Source organism: Nomascus leucogenys, chromosome 1a (genome assembly GCF_006542625.1).
Source record: "Nomascus leucogenys isolate Asia chromosome 1a, Asia_NLE_v1, whole genome shotgun sequence".
In the NCBI taxonomy this organism is placed as follows: Eukaryota; Metazoa; Chordata; class Mammalia; order Primates; family Hylobatidae; genus Nomascus; species Nomascus leucogenys.
This window is the reverse complement of record NC_044381.1, coordinates 49,784,957-49,807,628: the sequence shown is the minus strand read 5'-3', so window position 1 is coordinate 49,807,628 and position 22,672 is coordinate 49,784,957. Positions and strand designations below refer to the sequence as shown.

At 39.0% G+C, this 22,672-nt stretch overlaps 1 protein-coding gene across 1 annotated transcript in view; it reads right to left on the bottom strand.

The window, feature by feature from the left end:
* The window catches only part of KIF27 (kinesin family member 27), a 94,821-nt gene that overhangs the window by 20,000 nt on the left and 52,149 nt on the right, over positions 1-22,672 (bottom strand). Inside the window, exons 12-15 of the mRNA XM_003267460.4 lie at positions 19,950-20,063; positions 17,138-17,314; positions 8,361-8,576; positions 2,844-3,050 (exon numbers count right to left, since the gene is read on the bottom strand). Coding sequence (XP_003267508.1) covers positions 2,844-3,050; positions 8,361-8,576; positions 17,138-17,314; positions 19,950-20,063 — 714 coding nt within the window. The remainder of the gene's footprint in view (positions 1-2,843; positions 3,051-8,360; positions 8,577-17,137; positions 17,315-19,949; positions 20,064-22,672) is intronic.

Genomic DNA, 22,672 nt, shown 5'->3' with positions numbered 1-22,672 from the left:
GTCTTAAAAAAAAAGAATTTGTTGGAATTCTGAATTGATGACACTTTCTTTTTTTTTTTTTTTTTGAGAAGGAGTCTCGCTCTATCACCCAAGCTGGAGTGCAGTGGCACAATCTCGGCTCACTGCAAGCTCCGCCTCCCGGGTTCATGCCATTCTCCTGCCTCAGCCTCCTGAGTAGCTGGGACTACAGGCGCCCGCCACCACGCCCAACTAATTTTTTGTATTTTTAGTAGAGATGGGGTTTCACCGTGTTAGCTAGAATGGTCTCGATCTCCTGACCTCGTGATCTGCCCACCTCAGCCTCCCAAAGTGCTGGGATTACAGGCGTGAGCCACCGTGCCCAGCCAATACTTTCATTTTTAATATACTGTTGCTCTAATAATCACCCTTCCATAATTTCTTAAATGTAATCTATGCAGTTTACATTTAATAATTCTGTAACTTTATTTCTCTAGTCTAGGTGGATAGTGAGAGGGTAAAGATTCTTGAAACATCTAGACAATTCCAAGTTTTAACTCCAAAATGGATGTTATAAATAAGTGACAGTTTGGGTGTTTTGTTGTTGTTGTTGTTGTTAAGATGGAGTCTCACTCTGTTACCTCAGGTTGGAGTGCAGTGGTGCAATCATAGTTCACTGCAGCCTCCAACTCCTGAGATCAAGTGATCCTCCCACCTCAGCCTCCCACATAGCTGGGACCATAGGTACACGCCATCGTGCCTGGCTAAGTTTTTAAAAAAATTTTTTCGTAGAGACAGGGTCTCACTATGTTGCCCAAGCTGGTCTTGAATTCCTGGCCTCAAGTGATCCTCCTGCCTTGGTGTCCCAAAGCACTGGGATTATAGGCGTGAGCCACCACACCCAGCCACGTTATGCATTTTGTCTACTGGATTCTTCCCTGCTGATGTGAAGTAAAAATACTTCAGACAATGTCTATGTCACAGAACTTGTTAATAATCTAATGACCTCTCCAGAAAAATAATCATTAATACAAGGGTTCCCAGGATCAGAAAATCCACTGACCTTAGCCAGGTTGCCTTGCTTTAAGAGTAGCACAAGGGCCAGGCACGGTGGCTCACACCTGTAATACCAACACTTTGGGAGGCCGAGGCGGGAGGATCACGAGGTCAGGAGTTCGAGACCAGCCTGGCCAACATGGTGAAACCCCATCTCTACTAAAAATACAAAAATTAGCTGGGCATGGCAGCACACGCCTGTAATCCTAGCTACTCAGGAGGCTGAGGCAGAAGAATTGCTTGAACCTGGGGGGCGGAGGTCGCAGTGAGCCGAGATCACACCAGTCTGCACAACAGAGTGAGACTCCATCTCAGGAAAAAAAAAAAAAAAAAAAAGAGCAGCATAAAGAGTTATCTGTATCAGGCTGGGCGCAGTGGCTCACGCCTGTAATCCCAGCACTTTGGGAGGACAAGGCGGGCGGATCATGAGGTCAGGAGATCGAGACCATCCCTGTCTAACATGGTGAAACCCCGTCTCTACTAAAAAAAAATACAAAAAAAATTAGCCAGGCGTGGTGGCGGGCACTTGTAGTCCCAGCTACTCGGGAGGCTGAGGCAGGAGAATGGCGTGAACCTGGGAGGCAGAGCTTGCAGAGCCGAGATCACGCCACTGCACTCCAGCCTGGGCGACAGAGCGAGACTCTGTCTTAAAAAAAAAAAAAAAAGTTATCTGTGTCAAAGCACTCCACCATCTTTCTACCCTCCAAACATGCAGCAATAGGATGCACTCTCATCAGTAACAATAACAGTAGCTTACTACTGATGATGATTATCCAAGAGTAGGCTGTGCATAACATTTTCATTTATCTTATTTCACAGAATTATAATTTTATTTATTTTTTTTGAGACAGGCTGTTGCTCTGTTGCCCCAGACTGAAGTGCAGTAGTGATCATAGCTCACTACAAACTCAAATTCCTGGGCTCATGTGATCCTCCTGCCTCAGCCTCCCAAGTATCTGGGACTACAGGTGTATGCTACCACACCCGGCTAATTCTGGTATTTTTTGTAGAGACAGGATCTCAAATTCTGGGCTCAAGTGATTCTCTTGACTCAGCTTCCCAAAGTGCTAGGATTACAGGCATGAGCCACTGCACCTGGCCTTAGGACTTTATTTTAAAATATCAGTATTTTATTTTTCATTAATTGTCTGATATTCTCATAAATTGAATGTACTTTTCAGAGAAGAGTTATCTCATTGTTTAACACTTCATAATATATAACTTAAGTGGAAAAGACATTAGAGAAAAGACGGATATAGTTCTCAATGCTATGAAACATCTCTGGACCAGTAAATTGTCTAATCTGTAAAAAATACAACATTTTAATTGATTTAAGCACATTCAGTTAATAAAATCTACTATTATCTTTGCCACTGATACACCACTTCATCTTCATTTCAGCTCATACATGATGAGAAAGTACAGATTCCCCTACCCTATACAGCAATGAAGGAAAGGGAATCAAAACTTGGAGGGCCCTTGACTTTTCATGAGTGCCAGGTAGAACATCCAAATCTAGAAAACATCCAAGAAATAATGAGCAAGGAATATAACTTAAATTCTTTGGTTTTAAAAACTTTCAAAAAGGACTTCTTTTGAAAGGCCCTCCAACTTTAAGAACCTCACAAAGTTAGGCCTACATATTTGGATAATCACAAAGCTTTCAGATGACAACATTTAGTTCTATAAAGAGAAATCATGCTTAAATTTGTAGTTACACCATCAAATCTTTAAGCCTTTCAATTTCTTTAAAAATTCAAAATAAATATAGGATGTAAGCATCTTGACCCATCTTTATAAGAAAAATATTCTGACCCTCAAAAACAAACCTTATTGAAATATCTGAAAAGAATAGCTCTAATCTCAACAGGACTCAGGCAAGCTAGTTTTTCCAAGACATTTGCTTCACTACGAGAGAGATTATGTAATGATGCTCTAAGTGACTTCTGGCGATTCTGGATACTTTCATTCTTGTATTCAATTGCAGCTTCCAAAGCTTCAATCCCTTCTTCAAGTTGGAAAAGAACATGTTCTTCCTAGATATAACAGAAATCACTCATTTTAAATGAAATAGTATAACTTTGACTTTTTCATATACTCAGATCCTACTGAACTATTTGAGTCTAATGGACATTACCACTCTTGTACTAGATTTTAACAAAATGTTTTTTGAGTGCTTGCTATGCCACATAATGCAGTGTGTGTATACATGTGTGTATACATGTGTGTATACACGTGTGTATACACACACACACACACAACATATTAACATAATCATTAAGCCCTCACAATAAACCTGATGGAATAAAATGGAAAAGACAGAAGTTTAGGTGATTTCTGAAATGTTCCAAGGTTATACAACAAATGCTGATCATCTAATCCAAGAAATATACTTGAGCAAAGCCTAAGCCCACAGGATTAGCAGTATTGTCATATATCTCCTCCATAACCCCTAAAGTGCATATTATATGTCAATATTTCCACTAGTGAGATCTAGAGACTCACTGTTGTCCCTTCAGTGATCTATCAAAACAATATACTGCCTAGAGGGAATAACTTATTCTAAATGTTAGAATAAGTTATTAAGAACTAGTAATAAAAAAGCACAATATGGCATAAAAAAGTAGTGAGGATTTAAGTATCTGAAATATTTCATAAGATTCCTATGAAATGTTATTAGAAGGAAAATGTAGGTGTTAAAAATAGGGCAACGTAGCATTTTTTCACATACTAGAGAAGATCGATGAATCCCTGTAGGAAAACCTACAAGTTCTTTTTTTCTTTTTTTTGGGGCACAGGGTCTCGCTATGTTGCCCAGGCTGAACTCAAACTCTTGGGCCCAAGCGAACCTCCTACCTTGCCCTCCTGAGTAGCTGGGACTACAGGCACATGCCACCATGCCCAGCTCTTCCAGTTCTTTGAACTATCCAAATACATGTTATGTTGGTGATACAAATCTCTGGTAAGGAATTACTTCAGATTGGTGAGATTTGGATATATGTTTCCATATACCTATACCTATTGTGGAGGCCACCTCAATAAGTTCCTGTGGCAGACTATCTTGTCCATCTGCACACCCTTATTGCCTAACACAGTACCTATCACATAGTTTGAACTCAGTATCTGTTGACTTAATGAAGAAAGAAGAGAAAAAAATTTTCATGTGTGCTTGGTGACAGGACCCATGTTATTTCTCTCCACTCCTCCCCCTAACATCCCAAAGGAAAATAATGTGAATATTTCTTTTTTTTTTTTTTTTTTGACAGGGTCTCACTCACTTTGTCATCCAGGCTGGAGTGCAGTGGTGGGATCTCAGCTCACTGCAACCTCCACCTCCTGGGTTTAAGCAATTCTCCTGCCTCAGCCTCCCAAGTAACTGGGATTACAGGTGCATGCCACCATGCCTAGCTAATTTTTGTATTTTTAGTTGAGAAGGGGTTTTGCCACATTGGCCAGGCTGGTCTTGGAACTCCTGACTTCAGGTGATCTGCCTGCCTCAGCCTCCCAAAGTGATGGGATTACAGGTGTGAGCCACCATGCCTGGTCAATAGTGTGAATATTTCTGATCTACCTAAAGAAAAAATGTTCATCAGCCATTCTATTTCTCTGTGCAATCACTAACCATATGGAATTTGATGGTTTGATAATTGCTCCATAAGGAATAAAATAATATTCACCTTTTCAAGAAAAAAACCCCTTAAATACTAAAATGTACTTAGGTGAACGAATAAGAGGAGCCACAAATAAAAGTGAATTATCCAATATAGAGTAAGTCCTTATCATCAATAGATTCTTGGAAACTGTGACTTTAAGAGAAACAATATATAACGAAACAAATTTTTTTCTTATTAACTTTGAAACAAAAGCAACTATGTTGAAGGAAAACAATGTAATTTGAGGACCTGATGTACATGGTGTCTCTTAAAGTCACAATTTCCAAGAACCTATCCACGATGTTCAGTGAGGACTTTACTGTACTTGACTTTTGAATTCATACTATGACTGTATTTTATCAAAAACAAATTTGAAGAGTTTGCCTTTATACATGGCTGAGGACAATTTCGTATAAATTCAGTTTCTATGGTTTTGGATCTAAGTTAAGGAAGTACTGAGATAATATAAGGTAGTGTGAATATAGAAACCCAAGGACAGCCCGCTCCAGTGAGGCTGCAGCACATCAGTGTTTGTAGTTCCCTCTAACTCAGCAATAGGTGTAGGTTGACAAGATACGTGGCAATGGGAAGCTATCCTGGGATGAAAAATTTGCCACAATACAAACCACAGGTTATCAAGGGTTGACTCTGCTTTATGATAGAGCACTGCTTTTCAACTTTAATGTGTACCCAGGAGCTCACTAGAATTCAGATTCTGATCCAGCAGGTCCACTTGGGGCCTGAGGATCTGCATTTCTAACAAGCTTCCAAGTGATGCTGTTGCTGCTGGTCCAGAGACCGAGTAAAATGAAACAAAAAACTAATGACAACTTTTGAGCAAGCATTGAAGAGATTTCCCTATAAATTATATGTTCTTGGCAGGGTGCGGTGGCTCAGGCCTGTAAACCCAGCACTTTGGGACGCTGAGGTCGGTGGATCACTTGAGGTTAGGAGTTCGAGACCAGCCTGACCAACATGGTGAAACCTCGTCTCTACTGAAAATACAAAAATTAGGCCGGGCGCGGTGGCTCACGCCCGTAATCCCAGCACTTTGGGAGGCCAAGGTGGGTGGATCACGAGGTCAGGAGATCGAGACCATCTTGGCCAACATGGTGAAACCCCATCTCTACTAAAATACGATAAACTCACCAAGCATGATAGTGCTTGCCTGTAGTGCCAGCTACTCGGGTGGCTGAGGCAGGGGAATCGCTTGAACCAGGCAGGTGGAGGTTGTAGTGAGCTGAGATCGCGCCATGGCACTCCAGCCTGGTGACAGAGCAAGACTCCGTCTCAAAAAAAAAAAAAAAATTAGCTGGGCATGGTAGCGCACATCTGTAATCCCAGCTACTCGGGAGGCTGAGGCAGGAGAATTGCTTGAACCCAGGAGATGGAGGCAGTGAGCCGAGATGGCACCACTGCACTCCAGCCTGAGTGACAGAGTGAGACTCCATCTCAAAAAAAAAAAAAAAGTATGTTCTCATCATAAAATGAGAAATTAAAAGTTTAAAAGATTAGATAAACATAATAGTTCTTATATTTTCCTCCCTACTTATTAAGCAACTACTCTGTATTATTAGAAATCTAAAGTTCAGGTATTCTTTAATTTTAGTTTCTGGATTTTACCAAAAAAAAAAAAAAAGCGGTGTGACTTGTCTGTAGTAAATTGTTGGGTAATCTACTATTAGTGTAATGATCTAAAATCTTTCTATCCATTTCCATAAAGTAATAAAATTAGGAAAAATATTTTAATTTACTGTGGAAAGAGAAAATTATCCTAAACAAGTTTAAAGACATTAAGATAGCAAACCATTCCAACTAGATTTTATTGATACCTTGTGTCACATCAGAATCTCATGTTCTCGATCATCTGCTAGTGACAGATCTATCTGGAATATTAACCTTGGCTTTAAAATCGTGATAACAGCAGAGCCTCACTTGAGAGCTACACTAAGAAGAACCAACCATGTGGAAGAAAGGTGCATAGAAGCTCATGTGACTAAGTAGAACTCTACCAGTTGTAGGAGGCTTATCATTCCCTCAAACCCCAGTCCAGAATAGCTGCAAAATAGGTATCATGCACCATACTCTATTTTCACCACAAATCTGTAAATGTTTTTTGTTACAGGATCCCACATGAAATACAAACCTAAATGTTTCTTGATATTAATGGAACTCTACCCTACTGCAAACATAATTTGTTAATTCTCATCTCTGTGCCTTATTCAAAGATGTTCTATCTAAAACGGACTTCTTTCTTGCATCTGCCAGTGCATATCATGTTTTTCATAATCTAGCTCAAGATTCTGATCTACTGAGGCTGCCTTGATGAATCTTCCCCCAAATGATCACTTCATTGCTTTGAATAAATAATGTAAGCTGTAATACATTATCCACAACTTGATTTTCAATGTCCTTCAGAGTTTGGAGTTTTCTTGTATTTCTATCTGTTTTCCCAAATAGAGTATTAATTTCTCAAGGGAAACATAATACTTTTGTTTTGTTTTGTTTTGTTTTTTGCTTCTTCTATCTTCTATAGAGCTTAGTAATAGTCACAGGCAGGCAGAATTCCTTAAATATCTGAATTCTGCTGTATCTTAGGCTCTCATGTCTTCAAATCTATAACCCTTGGGCTCCAATTTAACACCTTGGGAGGACAGCCTGGCTCTCTGTTCCTCTGCACAGCTACCCAGCTTAAGTTATAAAACAGGGCAACAGAGGTCTATAATGTTCCTTTCAACTGCCACTTAGCCCCCAATCAAGGATTGATTTGTAATTCAATCCTTTCATCAATTCTCAATGAGCAACAATCTAATGTTATCCTTGCTCCTATTTCTTAACTAGTCCCCATAACTTCCTGTCACTTGCTCCAAACTAAAACACTACAAGATTCACCAATATGTGTGATTCTCAGCTATTCACCCTCTCTTAGCAATTTTCCCTTGCTTTGGTAATAATGAGACACCAACAATAAATATTTGCAGAGGAAGTTCAGATTCAAAAATTCATCTTTCTCTGATGAAGTAAGGTAAAGGTACCACTGCCAACTGACTGAAAATTTTGAAAAAAGACAAAGTCTGGGGCAATTTGACAGCCCATAAATGAATCATCTTCTACATAGTTTTAAAAAACCGTAACTAAAACTATAGTTCTAAAAAAACTGTAACTATAACTAAAAGGTCTTTTACTGGGACTAGAATTTTGTGCATCTATCTGGCTGGACAGAGTATGGACATTGGGCCTTCTAAACCAAGGTTTCATGGAAAGAATTAACCCCTAATTCCTTAGGCATCTCTTGTATGTAATAAATTACCTAGTATTTTTCAAGAAATATGTATCGAGAAAAGTCAGGTGCCCTCCAGAAGAGTCCCTCAAATCATTTTCTATGTTCTGTGATTTCAGACAAGAAACCCCAGCTGAGGAGGCAAATATACTCAAGGAAAGGTAATAATTTCCAAATGCCTGGCAGTGCCAGGAAGGGGCCATGTCCATGGACCACTATGTGAGGATATCTCAGTCTCAAGTCAAGCGTGGTTTATGGTGCCAAAGAAGTGCCAGGTGAACTCACTAACATCTGACAAAATCTCAAGGAACCAAGTTTACCAGATAATATTTATGATTATGTGAAAAAGACTGAGGAAATCACTCAAGTGATCCATCATACAGCACCTCCAGTTCCAAAGAATACTGACTTACTTCAGGTGATAACACTCTACCATTTTTAAGTTTTTCATCCACACTGTGTCTTCGTTTCTGGAGCTGATCCTTTTCTTTCTGGAGAACTTCAACTTGTTCTGAAATCTTTGTTTTCTCCTCAGCTGTACTGGTCTGGAGCTGCACATTCTTTTCAGACAACTCTTCTTCCATTAAGTTCAGGCGAGTTGATATTTTCAAACTATCTGTGTTTAAGGCCTAAAAGATACAACCCACCAGACACCCCAAAAACAGTTACTAGAAATCTAGACTGCATAAAAATTAGGAAAAACATAGAGAAAATTGCTAAATGGATATATTTTTAGTTTTTACATTATTGTTTTCTCCCATGGATTTTTTTGAGGGAGGGGGCATTCATTTTCTTTTTTTGTTTTTGACATGGAGTTTTGCTCTTGTTTCCCAGGCTAGAGTGCAATGGTGCAACCTCAGCTCACTGCAACCTGCGCTTCCCAGGTTCAAGCGATTCTCCTGCTTCAGCCTCCCTGGTTGCTGGGATTACAGGCGCTCGTCACCACGCGCTGCTAATTTTTTGTATTTTTAGTAGAGATGGGGTTTTACCATGTTGGCCACGCTGGTCTCGAACTCCTGACCTCAGGTGATCCACCCGCCTCAGCCCCCCAAAGTTCTGAGATTACAGACATGAGACACCGCACTCGACCGAGGTGTTCATTTTCTAAAATCTTAAGTTGAACGCCTTTTGTTAAAAAAAAAAAGTCTATTTAAACTCTGAGTTTACTACCAAGAATTGCCTTGACGAGGTTTTCAGAGGCAGTATTTTTCTTTTTTCTTATTTTCTAAATTGAACTTTTCTTTCTTGGCTTACATTCTACATTGTAGAATTATGTTACAGTTTACTAGGGGTTGAGATGTGGTGTGTTTAAACATATGATTGGTTGGCTTAAACATATAATTTGTTTTTACTCGTATTTCATTCTGATCAGAAAATATGGCCAGATTTACGGAGATGTTCACTATGGTCAAATTTCAGGTAATTTGTAAAATAATTTTCACAGTAATTATTTGTATATACTACCATAAGGTTTATTATATAGACACATACTATCATAAGGTTTATAATTTTAAAAAAGCATTCCCCTCCCCCAAGCTTTTAATTGAATCCTACTCCCAGACGGCCACCTTCAACCTTTTCAGTTGGTTCTTCTGGTGTTTATGTCCATGTTTCTAAATGGCATTATCAATTTTAGACGTTGTCTACTGACTGTGTATTATGGGAGATAAGGATTTAGCACTCTTATACCTACTCTACTTCCCATCCTCCTCCATTCTCCCAATATAAGTTACATTACAGTTTTTAGTTAAATCAATATTCATTTTCATTATTATAACTTTGTTATTCATAGGTGAACTATCTAGGGTGAAATGATCATGCTTCTGTTTTGATGCAACTTTTTATTGCAACTTACAGCTAATTCTTCTCCAACAGAACTATAAAATTCCTCAACACTTTTTCATTTGCTCAAACTTATCAAGAAATCTTTTCAATCTATTCTTTTCTGGGAACATTTTGCCTGGAGCATCCACCCTCCTGCTCCACACTGGACCAGTTGTCCTGGGTCTTCCCTTTGGTATTTCCTGAGCATTTCCATGTTGGAGCGCATTTTCAGAATCCTGAGTCTTCCTTTTTCAGTTTATGCCCTTATTTTTGTGGAGCACATTCACTAGTAGTTTCACTTGACAGGCTTGATGGGAGATTTTTTTTTTTTTTTTTACCTGAAAATGCTTATTCTAGCTTCACATTTGATTGAGAGTTTGGCTAAGAAGAAAATTATTTATTAGACTTAATTTTCCTCATGAGTTTAAAGATTGCTTCAGATCTTAAACTTCTAATGAGGAAAGCTGAGAAGTCCAGTGCCATTCTGATTCTTGCAACTTACAAGTAGTCTTTTTTGTCTAGACTCTTTCAGGACCTTCTTTTTTCCTCAGTCAGTGTATCCAAACCTTCACAGTGATATGTTTTGGGTACTCATTTTGCTGGGCCCTTGATGGGCTATTTCATTTTATATATATATATAACTATATATATATATAACTATAAAGATATAACTATATATATAACTATATAGATATAACTATATATAACTATAGATATAACTATATATAACTATATATAACTATATAACTATATATAACTATATATAACTATATATATAACTATATATAACTATATGTAACTATATATAACTATATATATAACTATATATAACTATATGTAACTATATATAACTATATATAACTATATATATAACTATATATATATAACTAAGTTCTAGGGTACATGTGCACAATGTGCACGTTTGTTACATATGTATCCATGTGCCATGTTGGTGTGCTGCACCCATTAACTCATCATTTACATTAGGTATATCTCCTAATGCTATCCCTCCCCCCTCCCCCCACCCCACAACAGGCCCCAGTGTGTGATGTTCCCCTTCCTGTGTCCATGTGTTCTCATTGTTCAATTCCCACATGAGTGAGAACATGCGGTGTTTGGATTTTTGTCCTTGCGATAGTTTGCTGAGAATGATGGTTTCCAGCTTCATCCATGTCCCTACAAAGGACATGAACTCATCATTTTTTATGGCTGCATAGTATTCCATGGTGTATATGTGCCACATTTTCTTAATCCAGTCTATCATTGTTCGACATTTGGGTTGGTTCCAAGTCTTTGCTATTGCGAATAGTGCCGCAATAAACATATGTGTGCATGTGTCTTTACAGCAGCATGATTTATAATCCTTTGGGTATATACCCAGTAATGGGATGGCTGGATGAAATGGTATTTCTAGTTCCAGATCCTTGAGGAATCACCACACTGTCTTCCACAATGGTTGAACTAGTTTACCGTCCCACCAACAGTGTAAAAGTGTTCCTATTTCTCCACATCCTCTCCAGCACCTGTTATTTCCGGACTTTTTAATGATAGCCATTCTAACTGGTGTCAAATGGTATCTCATTGTGGTTTTGATTTGCATTTCTCTGATGACCAGTGATGATGAGCATTTTTTCATGTATCTGTTGGCTGCATAAATGTCTTCTTTTGAGAAGCGTCTGTTCATATCCTTCGCCCACTTGTTGATGGGGTTGTTTTTTTCTTGTAAATTTGTTTGAGTTCATTGTAGATTCTGGATATTAGCCCTTTGTCAGATGAGTAGATTGCAAAAATTTTCTCCCATTCTGTAGGTTGCCTGTTCACTCTGATGGTAGTTTCTTTTGCTGTGCAGAAGCTCTTTAGTTTAATTAGATCCCATTTGTCAATTTTGGCTTTTGTTGCCATTGTTTTTGGTGTTTTAGACATGAAGTCCTTGCCCATGCCTATGTCCTGAATGGTATTGCCTAGGTTTTCTTCTAGGGATTTTATGGTTTTAGGTCTAACATTTAAGTCTTTAATCCATCTTGAATTAATTTTTGTATAAGGTGTAAGGAAGGGATCCAGTTTCAGCTTTCTACACATGGCTAGCCAGTTTTCCCAGCACCATTTGTTAAACAGGGAATCTTTTCCCCATTTCTTGTTTTTGTCAGGTTTGTCAAAGATCAGATAGTTGTAGATGTGTGGTATTATTTCTGAGGGCTCTGTTCTGTTCCATTGGTCTATATCTCTGTTTTGGTACCAGTACCATGCTGTTTTGGTTACTGTAGCCTTGTAGTATAGTTTGAAGTCAGGTAGCGTGATGCCTCCAGCTTTGTTCTTTTGGCTTAGGATTGTCTTGGCAATGTGGGCTCTTTTTTGGTTCCATACGAACTTTAAAGTAGCTTTTTCCAGCTCTGTGAAGAAAGTCATTGGTAGCTTGATGGGGATGGCATTGAATCTATAAATTACCTTGGGCAGTATGGCAATTTTCACGATATTGATTCTTCCTATCCATGAGCATGGAATGTTCTTCCATTTGTTTGTATCCTCTTTTATTTCATTGAGCAGTGGTTTGTAGTTGTCCTTGAAGAGGTCCTTCACATCCCTTGTAAGTTGGATTCCTAGGTATTTTATTCTCTTTGAAGCAACTGTGAATGGGAGTTGGCTCATGATTTGGCTCTCTGTTTGTCTGTTATTGGTGTATAAGAATGCTTGTGATTTTTGCACACTGATTTTGTATCCTGAGACTTTGCTGAAGTTGCTTATCAGCTTAAGGAGATTTTGGGCTGAGACGATGGGGTTTTCTAGATATACAATCATGTCATCTGCAAACAGGGACAATTTGACTTCCTCTTTTCCTAACTGAATACCCTTTATTTCTTTCTCCTGCCTGATTGCCCTGGCCAGAACTTCCAACACTATGTTGAATAGGAGTGGTGAGAGAGGGCATCCCTGTCTTCTGCCAGATTTCAAAGGGAATGCTCCCAGTTTTTGCCCATTCAGTACGATATTGGCTGTGGGTTTGTCATAAATAGCTCTTATTATTTTGAGATATGTCCCCTCAATACCTAATTTATTGAGAGTTTTTAGCATGAAGGGTTGTTGAATTTTGTCAAAGGCCTTCTCTGCATCTATTGAGATAATCATGTGGTTTTTGTCTTTGGTTCTGTTTATATGCTGGATTACGTTTATTGATTTGCGTATGTTGAACCAGCCTTGCATCCCAGGGATGAAGCCCACTTGATCATGGTGGATAAGCTTTTTGATGTGCTGCTGGATTCGGTTTGCCAGTATTTTATTGAGGATTTTTGCATCGATGTTCACCAGGGATATTGGTCTAAAATTCTCTTTTTTTGTTGTGTCCCTGCCAGGCTTTGGTATCAGGATGATGCTGGCCTCACAAAATGAGTTAGGGAGGATTCCCTCTTTTTCTATTGATTGGAATAGTTTCAGAAGGAATGGTACCAGCTCCTCCTTGTACCTCTGGTAGAATTCGGCTGTGAATCCTTCTGATCCTGGACTTTTTTTGGTTGGTAAGCTATTAATTATTGCCTCAATTTCAGAGCCTGTCATTGGTCTATTCAGAGATTGAACTTCTTCCTGGTTTAGTCTTGGGAGGGTGTATGTGTCCAGGAATTTATCCATTTCTTCTAGATTTTCTAGTTTATTTGCGTAGAGGTGTTTATAGTATTCTCTGATGGTAGTTTGCATTTCTGTGGGATCGGTGGTGATATCCCCTTTATCATTTTTTATTGCGTCTATTTGATTCTTCTCTCTTTTCTTCTTTATTAGTCTTGCTAGCAGTCTATCAATTTTGTTGATCTCAGAAAACGAGCTCCTTGATTCACTGATTTTTTGAAGGGTTTTCTGTGTCTCTATCTCCTTCAGTTCTGCTCTGATCTTAGTTATTTCTTGCCTTCTGCTAGCTTTTCAATGTGTTTGCTCTTGCTTCTCTAGTTCTTTTAATTGTGATGTTAGGCTGTTAATTTTAGATCTTTCCTGCTTTCTCTTGTGGGCATTTAGTGCTATAAATTTCCCTCTACACACTGCTTTAAATGTGTCCCAGAGATTCTGGTATGTTGTGTCTTTGTTCTCGCTGGTTTCAAAGAACATCTTTATTTCTGCCTTCATTTCGTTATGTACCCAGTAGTCATTCAGGAGCAGGTTGTTCAGTTTCCATGTAGTTGAGCGGTTCTGAGTGAGTTTCTTAATCCTGAGTTCTAGTTTGATTTCACTGTGGTCTGAGACACAGTTTGTTATAATTTCTGTTCTTTTACATTTGCTGAGGAGAGCTTTACTTCCAACTATGTGGTCAATTTTGGAATAAGTGTGATGTGGTGCTGAGAAGAATGTATATTGTGTTGATTCGGGGTGGAAAGTTCTGTAGATGTCTATTAGGTCTGCTTGGTGCAGAGCTGAGTTCAATTCTTGGATATCCTTGTTAACTTTCTGTCTCATGGATCTAATGTTGACAGTGGGGTGTTAAAGTCTCCCATTATTATTGTGTGGGAGTCTAAGTCTCTTTGTGAGGTCTCTAAGGACTTGCTTTATGAATCTGGATGCCCCTGTATTGGGTGCATATATATATTTAGGATAGTTAGCTCTTCTTGTTGAATTGATCCCTTTACCATTATGTAATGGCCTTCTTTATCTCTTTTGATCTTTGTTAAAGTCCGTTTTATCAGAGACTAGGATTGCAACCCCTGCCTTTTTTTGTTTTCCATTTGCTTGATAGATCTTCCTTCATCCCTTTATTTTGAGCCTATGTGTGTCTCTGCACGTGAGTGGCCTACAGTCTCACAATACTGGTGTTGAGAAAATTTTTTATATGATGTCTTTGATAATCTCCTCTTTTCTGTTTTCTCTGTTGTATCTTTCTGGAATTCCCATTACTTGGATCTTGGGCTTTCTGGATTCATCTGCCAATTAAAAATGTTTCGCTCCTACTTTCTATTAACTTATATTTTTGCTAACTTTTTGGAATATTTCCTCAACTTTATCCTCTAACCCTTTTTTTTGAGATGGAGTTTTGCTCTTGTCGCCCAGACTGGAGTGCAATGGCACAGTCTCAGCTCACTGCAACCTCTGCCTCTCAGGTTCAAGTGATTCTCCTGCCTCAGCTCCCAAGTACCTGGGATTACAGGTACCCACAACCACGCCTGGCTAATTTTTGTATTTTTAGAAGAGACGGGGTTTCATCATGTTGGTCAGGCTGGTGTCGAACTCCTGACCTCCAGTGATCTGCTCGCCTTGGCCTCCCAAAGTGCTGGGATTACAGGTGTGAGTCACCGCACCCTGCCTATCCTCCAACCCTTTTAATTTCCAAGAGTTCTTCCATGTTTTTAATAACTTCTAGTTCTTTATAGATAGTCATCTTTTACCACATTGAGGTTAAGATTTCTGTGAAGTTTTTTCAGCTTCTTGCTCTATCTCTAATGTCTCTGAGTTTATTTTTTCCTTTTGTTTTGTTTTCTGTCTCTAATAGTGGCATTCCTGAAATGTCCATCATATTTCAGAGTCAGGTATCGAAAAGCAGATAAGATTTGTGGTAATGGCATATATGTGGGCCACTTATTTAAGTGGGGGCTTCCAAATTTAAGAGTTTTCATATCTTTTTAGATGTTTCAGAAAATATGCCAGGCTCCAGCTAGGAAGTATAAATCTGGCTGCGAGCATTCTTGGATCCAAGTAGAGATTAGGAAATAGATGTTTCACAATTCATATGCAGACTTGCATTCATTCCCTATTTGGAGTTTTTTGACTTATCACAACCTTCGCTGTGCCTGGTTCAATCTTCAGAAAATAAATCGGTCCCAGTGTGAGAAAAAATAGTTTCATGACTATGCCCTGTTTTCATCTTCATGCCACTCCTGCCTTCTGAAAATCTTGGTCCCTTCATTTCTGAGTCTTTTTGATGTTCTATGTGAATTTTATCTCTCTAAAACTGTTATTTTTAAAAAAGGAAAACATCTAAAGCATTCCTAAAATGCCCATCACATTTCAGAGTCAGGTATTAAAAAGCTGGTAAGATGTGTGGTGATAGCACATATGTAGGATCTTGGCCTGGCTCTCATTTGTGTCTCTCTAGGTACTTGGAATGCAGCATCTTCTGTTCTGCTAAGTTAATAAGCTCTCATCTATTTGCTTTCCATCTTTTCTTTTTTTGTAATCTTTTGTCCTCTGTTATCTCCTCTACTGTCTTTTCCCTTTTATGGCTTTTCAAAAAACATAATAGCTTTAATGAGATATAATCTACATACCATGCAGTTCACCAACATTAAAGTATATAACTAACTCAAGGCCGGGCATGGTGGCTCCTGCCTGTAATTCCAGCACTTTGGGAGGCCAAGACAGGTGGATCACAAGGTCAGAAGTTCGAGACCAGTCTGACCAATATAGTGAAACCCCGTCTCTACTAAAAATACAAAAATTAGCTGGGCATGGTGGTGTGCGCCTATAATCCCAGCTACTCGGGAGGCTGAGACAGGAGAATCACTTGAACCCAGGAGGCAGAGGTTGCAGTGAGCACAGATCGCACCACTGCACTCCAGTCTCAAAAAATAAAAAATAATAATAAAGTACATAATTGAATGGTTTTTCACATATTCACAGTTATGTAACCATCACCACAATCAATTTTACATTTTCTTCACCCCACCAAAAAAAGAAACCCCACACCTATTAGTAGGCATTCTATTTCCCCCCTAATCCCCCACCAACCCTAGGTAACCACTATTGTAGTTTTTGTCTCTGGACAGAAATGGAATTACCCATTCTGGAGAGTTGATACAAATGGTATTATACAAAGGTGGTCTTTTGTGACTGGTTTCTTTCACTTAACATGGGTTTTCAGGGTTCATCCATGTTGTAGCATGTATCAGTACTTCATTCCCTTCTATCATCAAATAGTACGCTATTGTATGGATAATCACAGTTTATCCATTCATCACTTGATGAACATTTGTGTTTTCAGTTTTTAGCTATTATGAATGTTACTATGAATGTTCATGTTCAAGTTTTTGTATGGATACATGCTTTCATTTCTCATGGAGAAATACAGAGATAGATCGATCGATCTATCTATCTATCTATCTATCTATCTATCTATCTATCCATCCATCCATCAATCCACCCACCCACCCTCCCATCCATCCCTAGGAATGAGATTACTAGGTCACCTAGTATCTCTAAGTTTAGCCTTTTGAGGAACTACAAGATGGTTATCCAAAGCAATTGCACCATTTTCCAATTTCACCAGCAGTGTATGAAGGTCCCAATTTCTCCACCTCCTCCCACACATTTCTTATTATGTTTTTCTGATTATAGTGATCCTAGTGGGGAGTGTGGAGTGGTTTACAACCAGAATAAAGTAGTGTATTAAACAGAATACCTGACTAGATCTCAATTTCTTATTTTCCAGGTGACTCTTCTCCTGTAACAGAGCCTCCTTCTTAGAAACTATGGCCTCCCGTTTCTTTAAGTCTTCTTCCAGCTCCTCTAATTCTTGGCGTTGGTTCAGAACTTTCTCTATTTCTTCATCTAACCATTTCTTTTGCTCATCCAATTTCTACATTAAAATTAAAAAAAAGTTACTTGTTTTTCCTTCTGCCATAAAAATTATATGGTAATAATAGAATTTCAGATTGGCTGAAATCTCTTAAATGAACATTTAAAAACTATCACTCAGAGTAACTCAGGTACCCATCTGAGATCCTAAAGACATCAGTGGTTCTAGTCAAGATGTAGCTATGTTGTTTTATAAAGAATTAAAATTTATTCCCCAGATATGTTAAACACTCTAGGATTTTTTAGCCTGACAAAGAAAGGGCTGATAATTTTCTATGCCTATATTAAGAACATGCTGGAATCTTTTACTCTGTTGTAGTGGTGCACACTGCCATCACAGCACTTACACTGGTGGCTGCCCTACTTATCTGTCTCCCCAACTTGAACTCCTTGATTGATTGCAGGGGCTGTAGTTTTTACCCGTTTATCCACATGGCTGGTATATTGCCTGGGCCACAGTAGGCATTCAATAAAATGTTAAATGAATGAGTGAATGAATGCCTGATTCAGTCAGTCAATGAAGTGAATAAATGAATACACACAGTGGAAGACACAGATGATGGAGGATGGAAGGAAAGCCAATTTGCATTGTAGCTTGTCAACCTCAAATAATTATTTTTAAGAAAGAAAAAAAACAAAAATAAAAAATTGCTGAAAAGATCTCCAAAACAAACATCTGAGTACTCTCTTGAATTAAGGATACGCAGAAACAAATACAAACATAAATATAGATGGAATATGACTGTTTAAAAGGAACTCTACCAAGTGGACACGGTAATGAAGCACTGCCACCAAAACAACAAATAAATAGGAAAAGAAATCCATATAGTATTATTTCCTAGTCTTTCATGAACCTTATAGAAAGGGTTTCTGGAAATCTATCATACAATGAGACAGTGAATATATATGAGAAAAAGAGAGCAAAATGGCCAGGACAAAGAAGATGCATAGCTATTCGGTCTTCCAATAATACCAAGATATTAATAGTATAATCTTATAAGCACTATCATGTCCAGATGACACTGGAGCCTAACATATTATAGTAGCTCTACAATTATTAGGAAGAGAAAGAGCAACTATAAAAATGTTAATTTTGTCATATCCTTAAATACTCCAGTAGGAGATCCTAGGAAGTCTAGCAAGTAACTTAAATATATTCTACAAACATTCTTAAACTGTGAGTGGGGTTTGAAAGATGAATAAGAGATTCTTTTCAAGCTCCACTTAAAAGGAAAAAACCTAAAAAATTACAACTGGTGATGACATTTCTGGGTGGAATGGGTGTGTGTGGGAATGCACCCATGTCATTATTAAATGTCACTAAGAAAATGTAATGTAAAATTTATGAAGAAAGAATAAATCTTTCTAAAGTAAGGTAGAGATAGCTGCATTCTAGGTATTTTAAATACAGTATTTTTTGCTTACATAAAATTTAAAATTTCAATTTCTTTGAACTTCAAAATCAGTTTGTGGATTATGACTTTCTTTTTAAAAGGTGGCACTAAAATAATGGCTTTTTAATATATAAAGTACATATACAATTTGGTTTTCTTCGAATGTAGAGGTCTGATTTTTAGAAATATACTCGTCTTCGGCTGGGCGCGGTGGCTCACACCTGTAATCCCAGCACTTTGGGAGGCCAAGGTGGGCAGATCACGAAATCGAAACCATCCTGGCTAACACGGTGAAACCCCATCTCTACTAAAAATACAAAAAATTAGCCGGGCATGGTGGTGGGCACCTGTAGTCCCAGCTACTTGGGAGGCTGAGGCAAGAGAATGGTGTGAACCCGGGAGGCGGAACTTGCAGTGAGCTGAGATCGTGCCACAGCACTCCAGCCTGGGCAACAGCGAGACTCCGTCTCAAAAAAAATAAAATATATTCGTCTTCATGAGATGGGAATAAATACAGTCCAGTGAACATGGATTTCATGTTTATATTCTACAACATTCAAATCAACTCATTTCTACTGAAATAAGAATATATTGATTCTGCTGAGAGCAAGAAAAAACAAAAAATACAGCACATTTCTGGATGAGAAAATAATTTTGTAATAATAAAAGTTTCACTACTTGGGCAATAGGATTATTAGAAGCCCAAATCTTAGCATCACACAATATACCCACGTAACAAACCTGCATGTGTATCCCTGAATCTAAAATTTAAGAAAAGAAAAATAATAAAGTTTCAAAACAAATACTAGAAATTTTGCATTTGGGCGGCATCTAGTGTTTGAAGGTTTTATTCAGAGCCCACCAGTTTTTACATCTATCTATCTATCTATCTATCTATCTATCTATTGAGAGGGAGTTTTGCTCTTGTTGCCCAGGCTGGAGTGCAGTGGCATGGTCTTGGCTCACTGCAGCCTCCACCTCCAGGGTTCAAGCGATTCTCCTGCCTCAGCCACCCAACTAGCTGGGATTACAAGAACCTGCCACCAAGCCCAGCTAATTTTTATATTTTTAGTAGAGACGAGGTTTTACCATGTTGACCAGGCTGGTCTTGAACTCCTGACCGCAGGTGATCCACCCACCTTGGCGTCCCAAAGTGCTAGGATTACAGGTGTGAGTTTACCTCTATTTAGACAACCATCAGATTGAAGAGAAACCAGGAAACACTAAACAGAATTGACAAACCTGGAGATGGTCTATACTTCCAAACGAACCTTTTCTCCTTTTCAAGTTACATGCATCAAGGTCCTCAGCTTTCAGTTTTAGACCTTCTTCCTGTCCTGTTTTTAATTGTAGTTCCTATAGAAAAAGAAGTTGAAAACACCTTATTGCTTTTACACCTGACCATTAAGTATGCTGATGACAATTATTTTCTTTTTTTTTTTTTTTCTGGAGACAAGATCTCGCTCTGTCACCCAGGCTGGAGTGCAGTGGCACAATCACAGCCTCAAACTCCTGGGCTCAAGCCATCCAGCCATGTTTTCTTAACATTCACTTCCTTAGTCACAGAAAGAGAAAATGAGTAGATGACGGTTGGGGCTCTATTTGAGAAGAAAATAATGTGGGGATTTTTTTGTTTAAAAAATTTTTTTAGAGATAGGGTCTCACTCTGTAACCTAGACTAGAGTGCAATGGCGTGATCATAGGTCACTGTAAGCTCAAGCTCCTGGGCTCAAGTAATCCTCTCACCTCAGCCTCCCAAGTAGCTAGGACTACAGGTGTGTACCACCACATCCAGCTAATTTTTTTTAAATTTTTTGTAGAGATGGGGTCTTGCTATGTTGCCCAGGCCAGTCTCCAGTGATCTTCCTGGCCTCCAGTGATCCTCCAGCCTCAACTTCCTAAAGTTCTGGGATTACAGGCATAAGTCACCATGCTCAGCCTTAATTTTTAATTGACAAATAATAATTGTACATATTCGTGAGGTACATAGTGATTATTTCAATACATATAATGTATAGTGATCAGACCAGGGTAATTAGCATATCTAAGAAGAAAGGAATGTTAGCTCTTACTGAGGCAATAAAATACAACTGCAAAAATTAGGATTTACTAACAAAACTGAGTTTTTTTATTCATTCTTCATGAGTGTTACATATTAGCCTAACAAGGATAAGAGTCTCAAATTTATAAGTGGGTTATTCTCTTCTGCCTTTCTGAGCTTATTACCTTCATAGTTACTCCACTTAAGACATCCATCTGCTGTGAGTATATTAAAATTTATTATAGCAGAAATGCAAAAAGAAAAGTAATGTTCAATTTCTAGTGTTCAAAAATGGGAGTTTGCAATATGAGAATAGACTTGAAAGACAGATCATGGTCTTATGAAGTGCATTTTCCAAATTTCTTTAGTTTCCATCCACATCTTTTTTTTTTTTTCTAGACAAAGTCTCACTCTGTCACCCAGGCTGGATGCAATGGCATAATCTCAACTCACTGCAACCTCTGCCTCCTGGGTTTCAAGCAATTCTCATGCCTCAGCCTCCTGAGTAGCTGGTATTATAGGTGTGTGCCATCACACCTGGCTAATTTTTGTATTTTCTTTTTTATTTTTTAGGAGAGACAGGGTTTTACCATGTTGGCCAGGCTGGTCTCAAACTCCTGGCCTCAGGTGACCCACCTGCCTCAGCCTCCCAAAGTGCTGGAATTACAAGCATGAGCCACCACGCCCAGCTTCTATCCACATCTTAAGGGTCAAGTCAAGAGATGCGATGTTGGCCAGGAGTGGTGGCTCATGCCTGTAATCCAGCACTTTGGGAGGCCGAGGCAGGCTGATCACCTGAGGTCAGGAGTTCAAGACCAGCCTGGCCAACATGGGGACACCCCGTCTCTACTAAAAATACAAAAATTAGCCGGGTGTGTGCCTGTATTCCCAGCTACTCAGGAGGCTGAGGCACGAGAATCGCTTGAACTTGAGAGGCAGAGATTACGGTGAGCTGAGATCGCGCCACTGCACTCCAGCCTAGGTGACAGAGTGAGACTCTGTCTCAAAACAAAACAAAACAAAAGGCGCAATGTTCCTGGTGCCTTCTAGGGGTTTAGAAATGATGTTGTCCATCACTAAAGCTTAGCAGGACAGGAAGGAGGCCATGAGTCAAAGCTGGCCAGTCCACATACTCTCTGTTACTGGTCCATGATGGATAAGTACGCAACTGAAAATGCTGAGATACTTTTATAGCAATTCGACAGAATAATTTTATGTCTGATGACTCTAACAATTTTTAAAATGGACTTTTATTTGTATATTTTAAATTTCACTTTTCTACTAATTCATGTTTTATAAAAGTGTTAGTCTGTGACAAATTTATAACAAAATAAAAACTATACCTTCTCCACAAGTAATTTCAGAAGCACTGATAGAAAGGAAGTAAAAGAAAAGCCTAGTGCTCTCCAGCCCTGGGAATGGCAGAAAGGAGAAAAGAGACAGTAAGAAAGACTTGTTTCCCAATTGTCCTCTGTCTGAGTTTTGGTCCAGAAAGGGGGATGATAAGTAAAGGTATCAATGGGGAGAGACGGGCTCCTAACCTATTCAGGAGAGAAAATGCAGACTGCAGTGCAGAAGCCCCACACCGATACACAATTGCCCAGCCTTGCTGAAAGAGCAGAGAGGTACGATTAGGAAAGACACCCCAACTGGACTCCTTGGTCTCAAGTGGCATGGATCCTGAGTTGAGAGCTAATGTAGGTAGTCATTGTGGGGAACTGGCTCCCAAACTAGGTATAAGGACAGGCCACTGGGCTAGCAAGCTAGACAGAATGCCTAGTAGCCTCAGTAGGGGCTTATAATGCTAGTGGGAGATGAGATGAAGGGAAAGCACCCCCATGCTCTAAACCAGAAGCAAGATCAAACTGCGAGTTATACCAGCCAGGGGTTTCATCATCAGGGGCCAGCAAATTAGGCAGGGTAA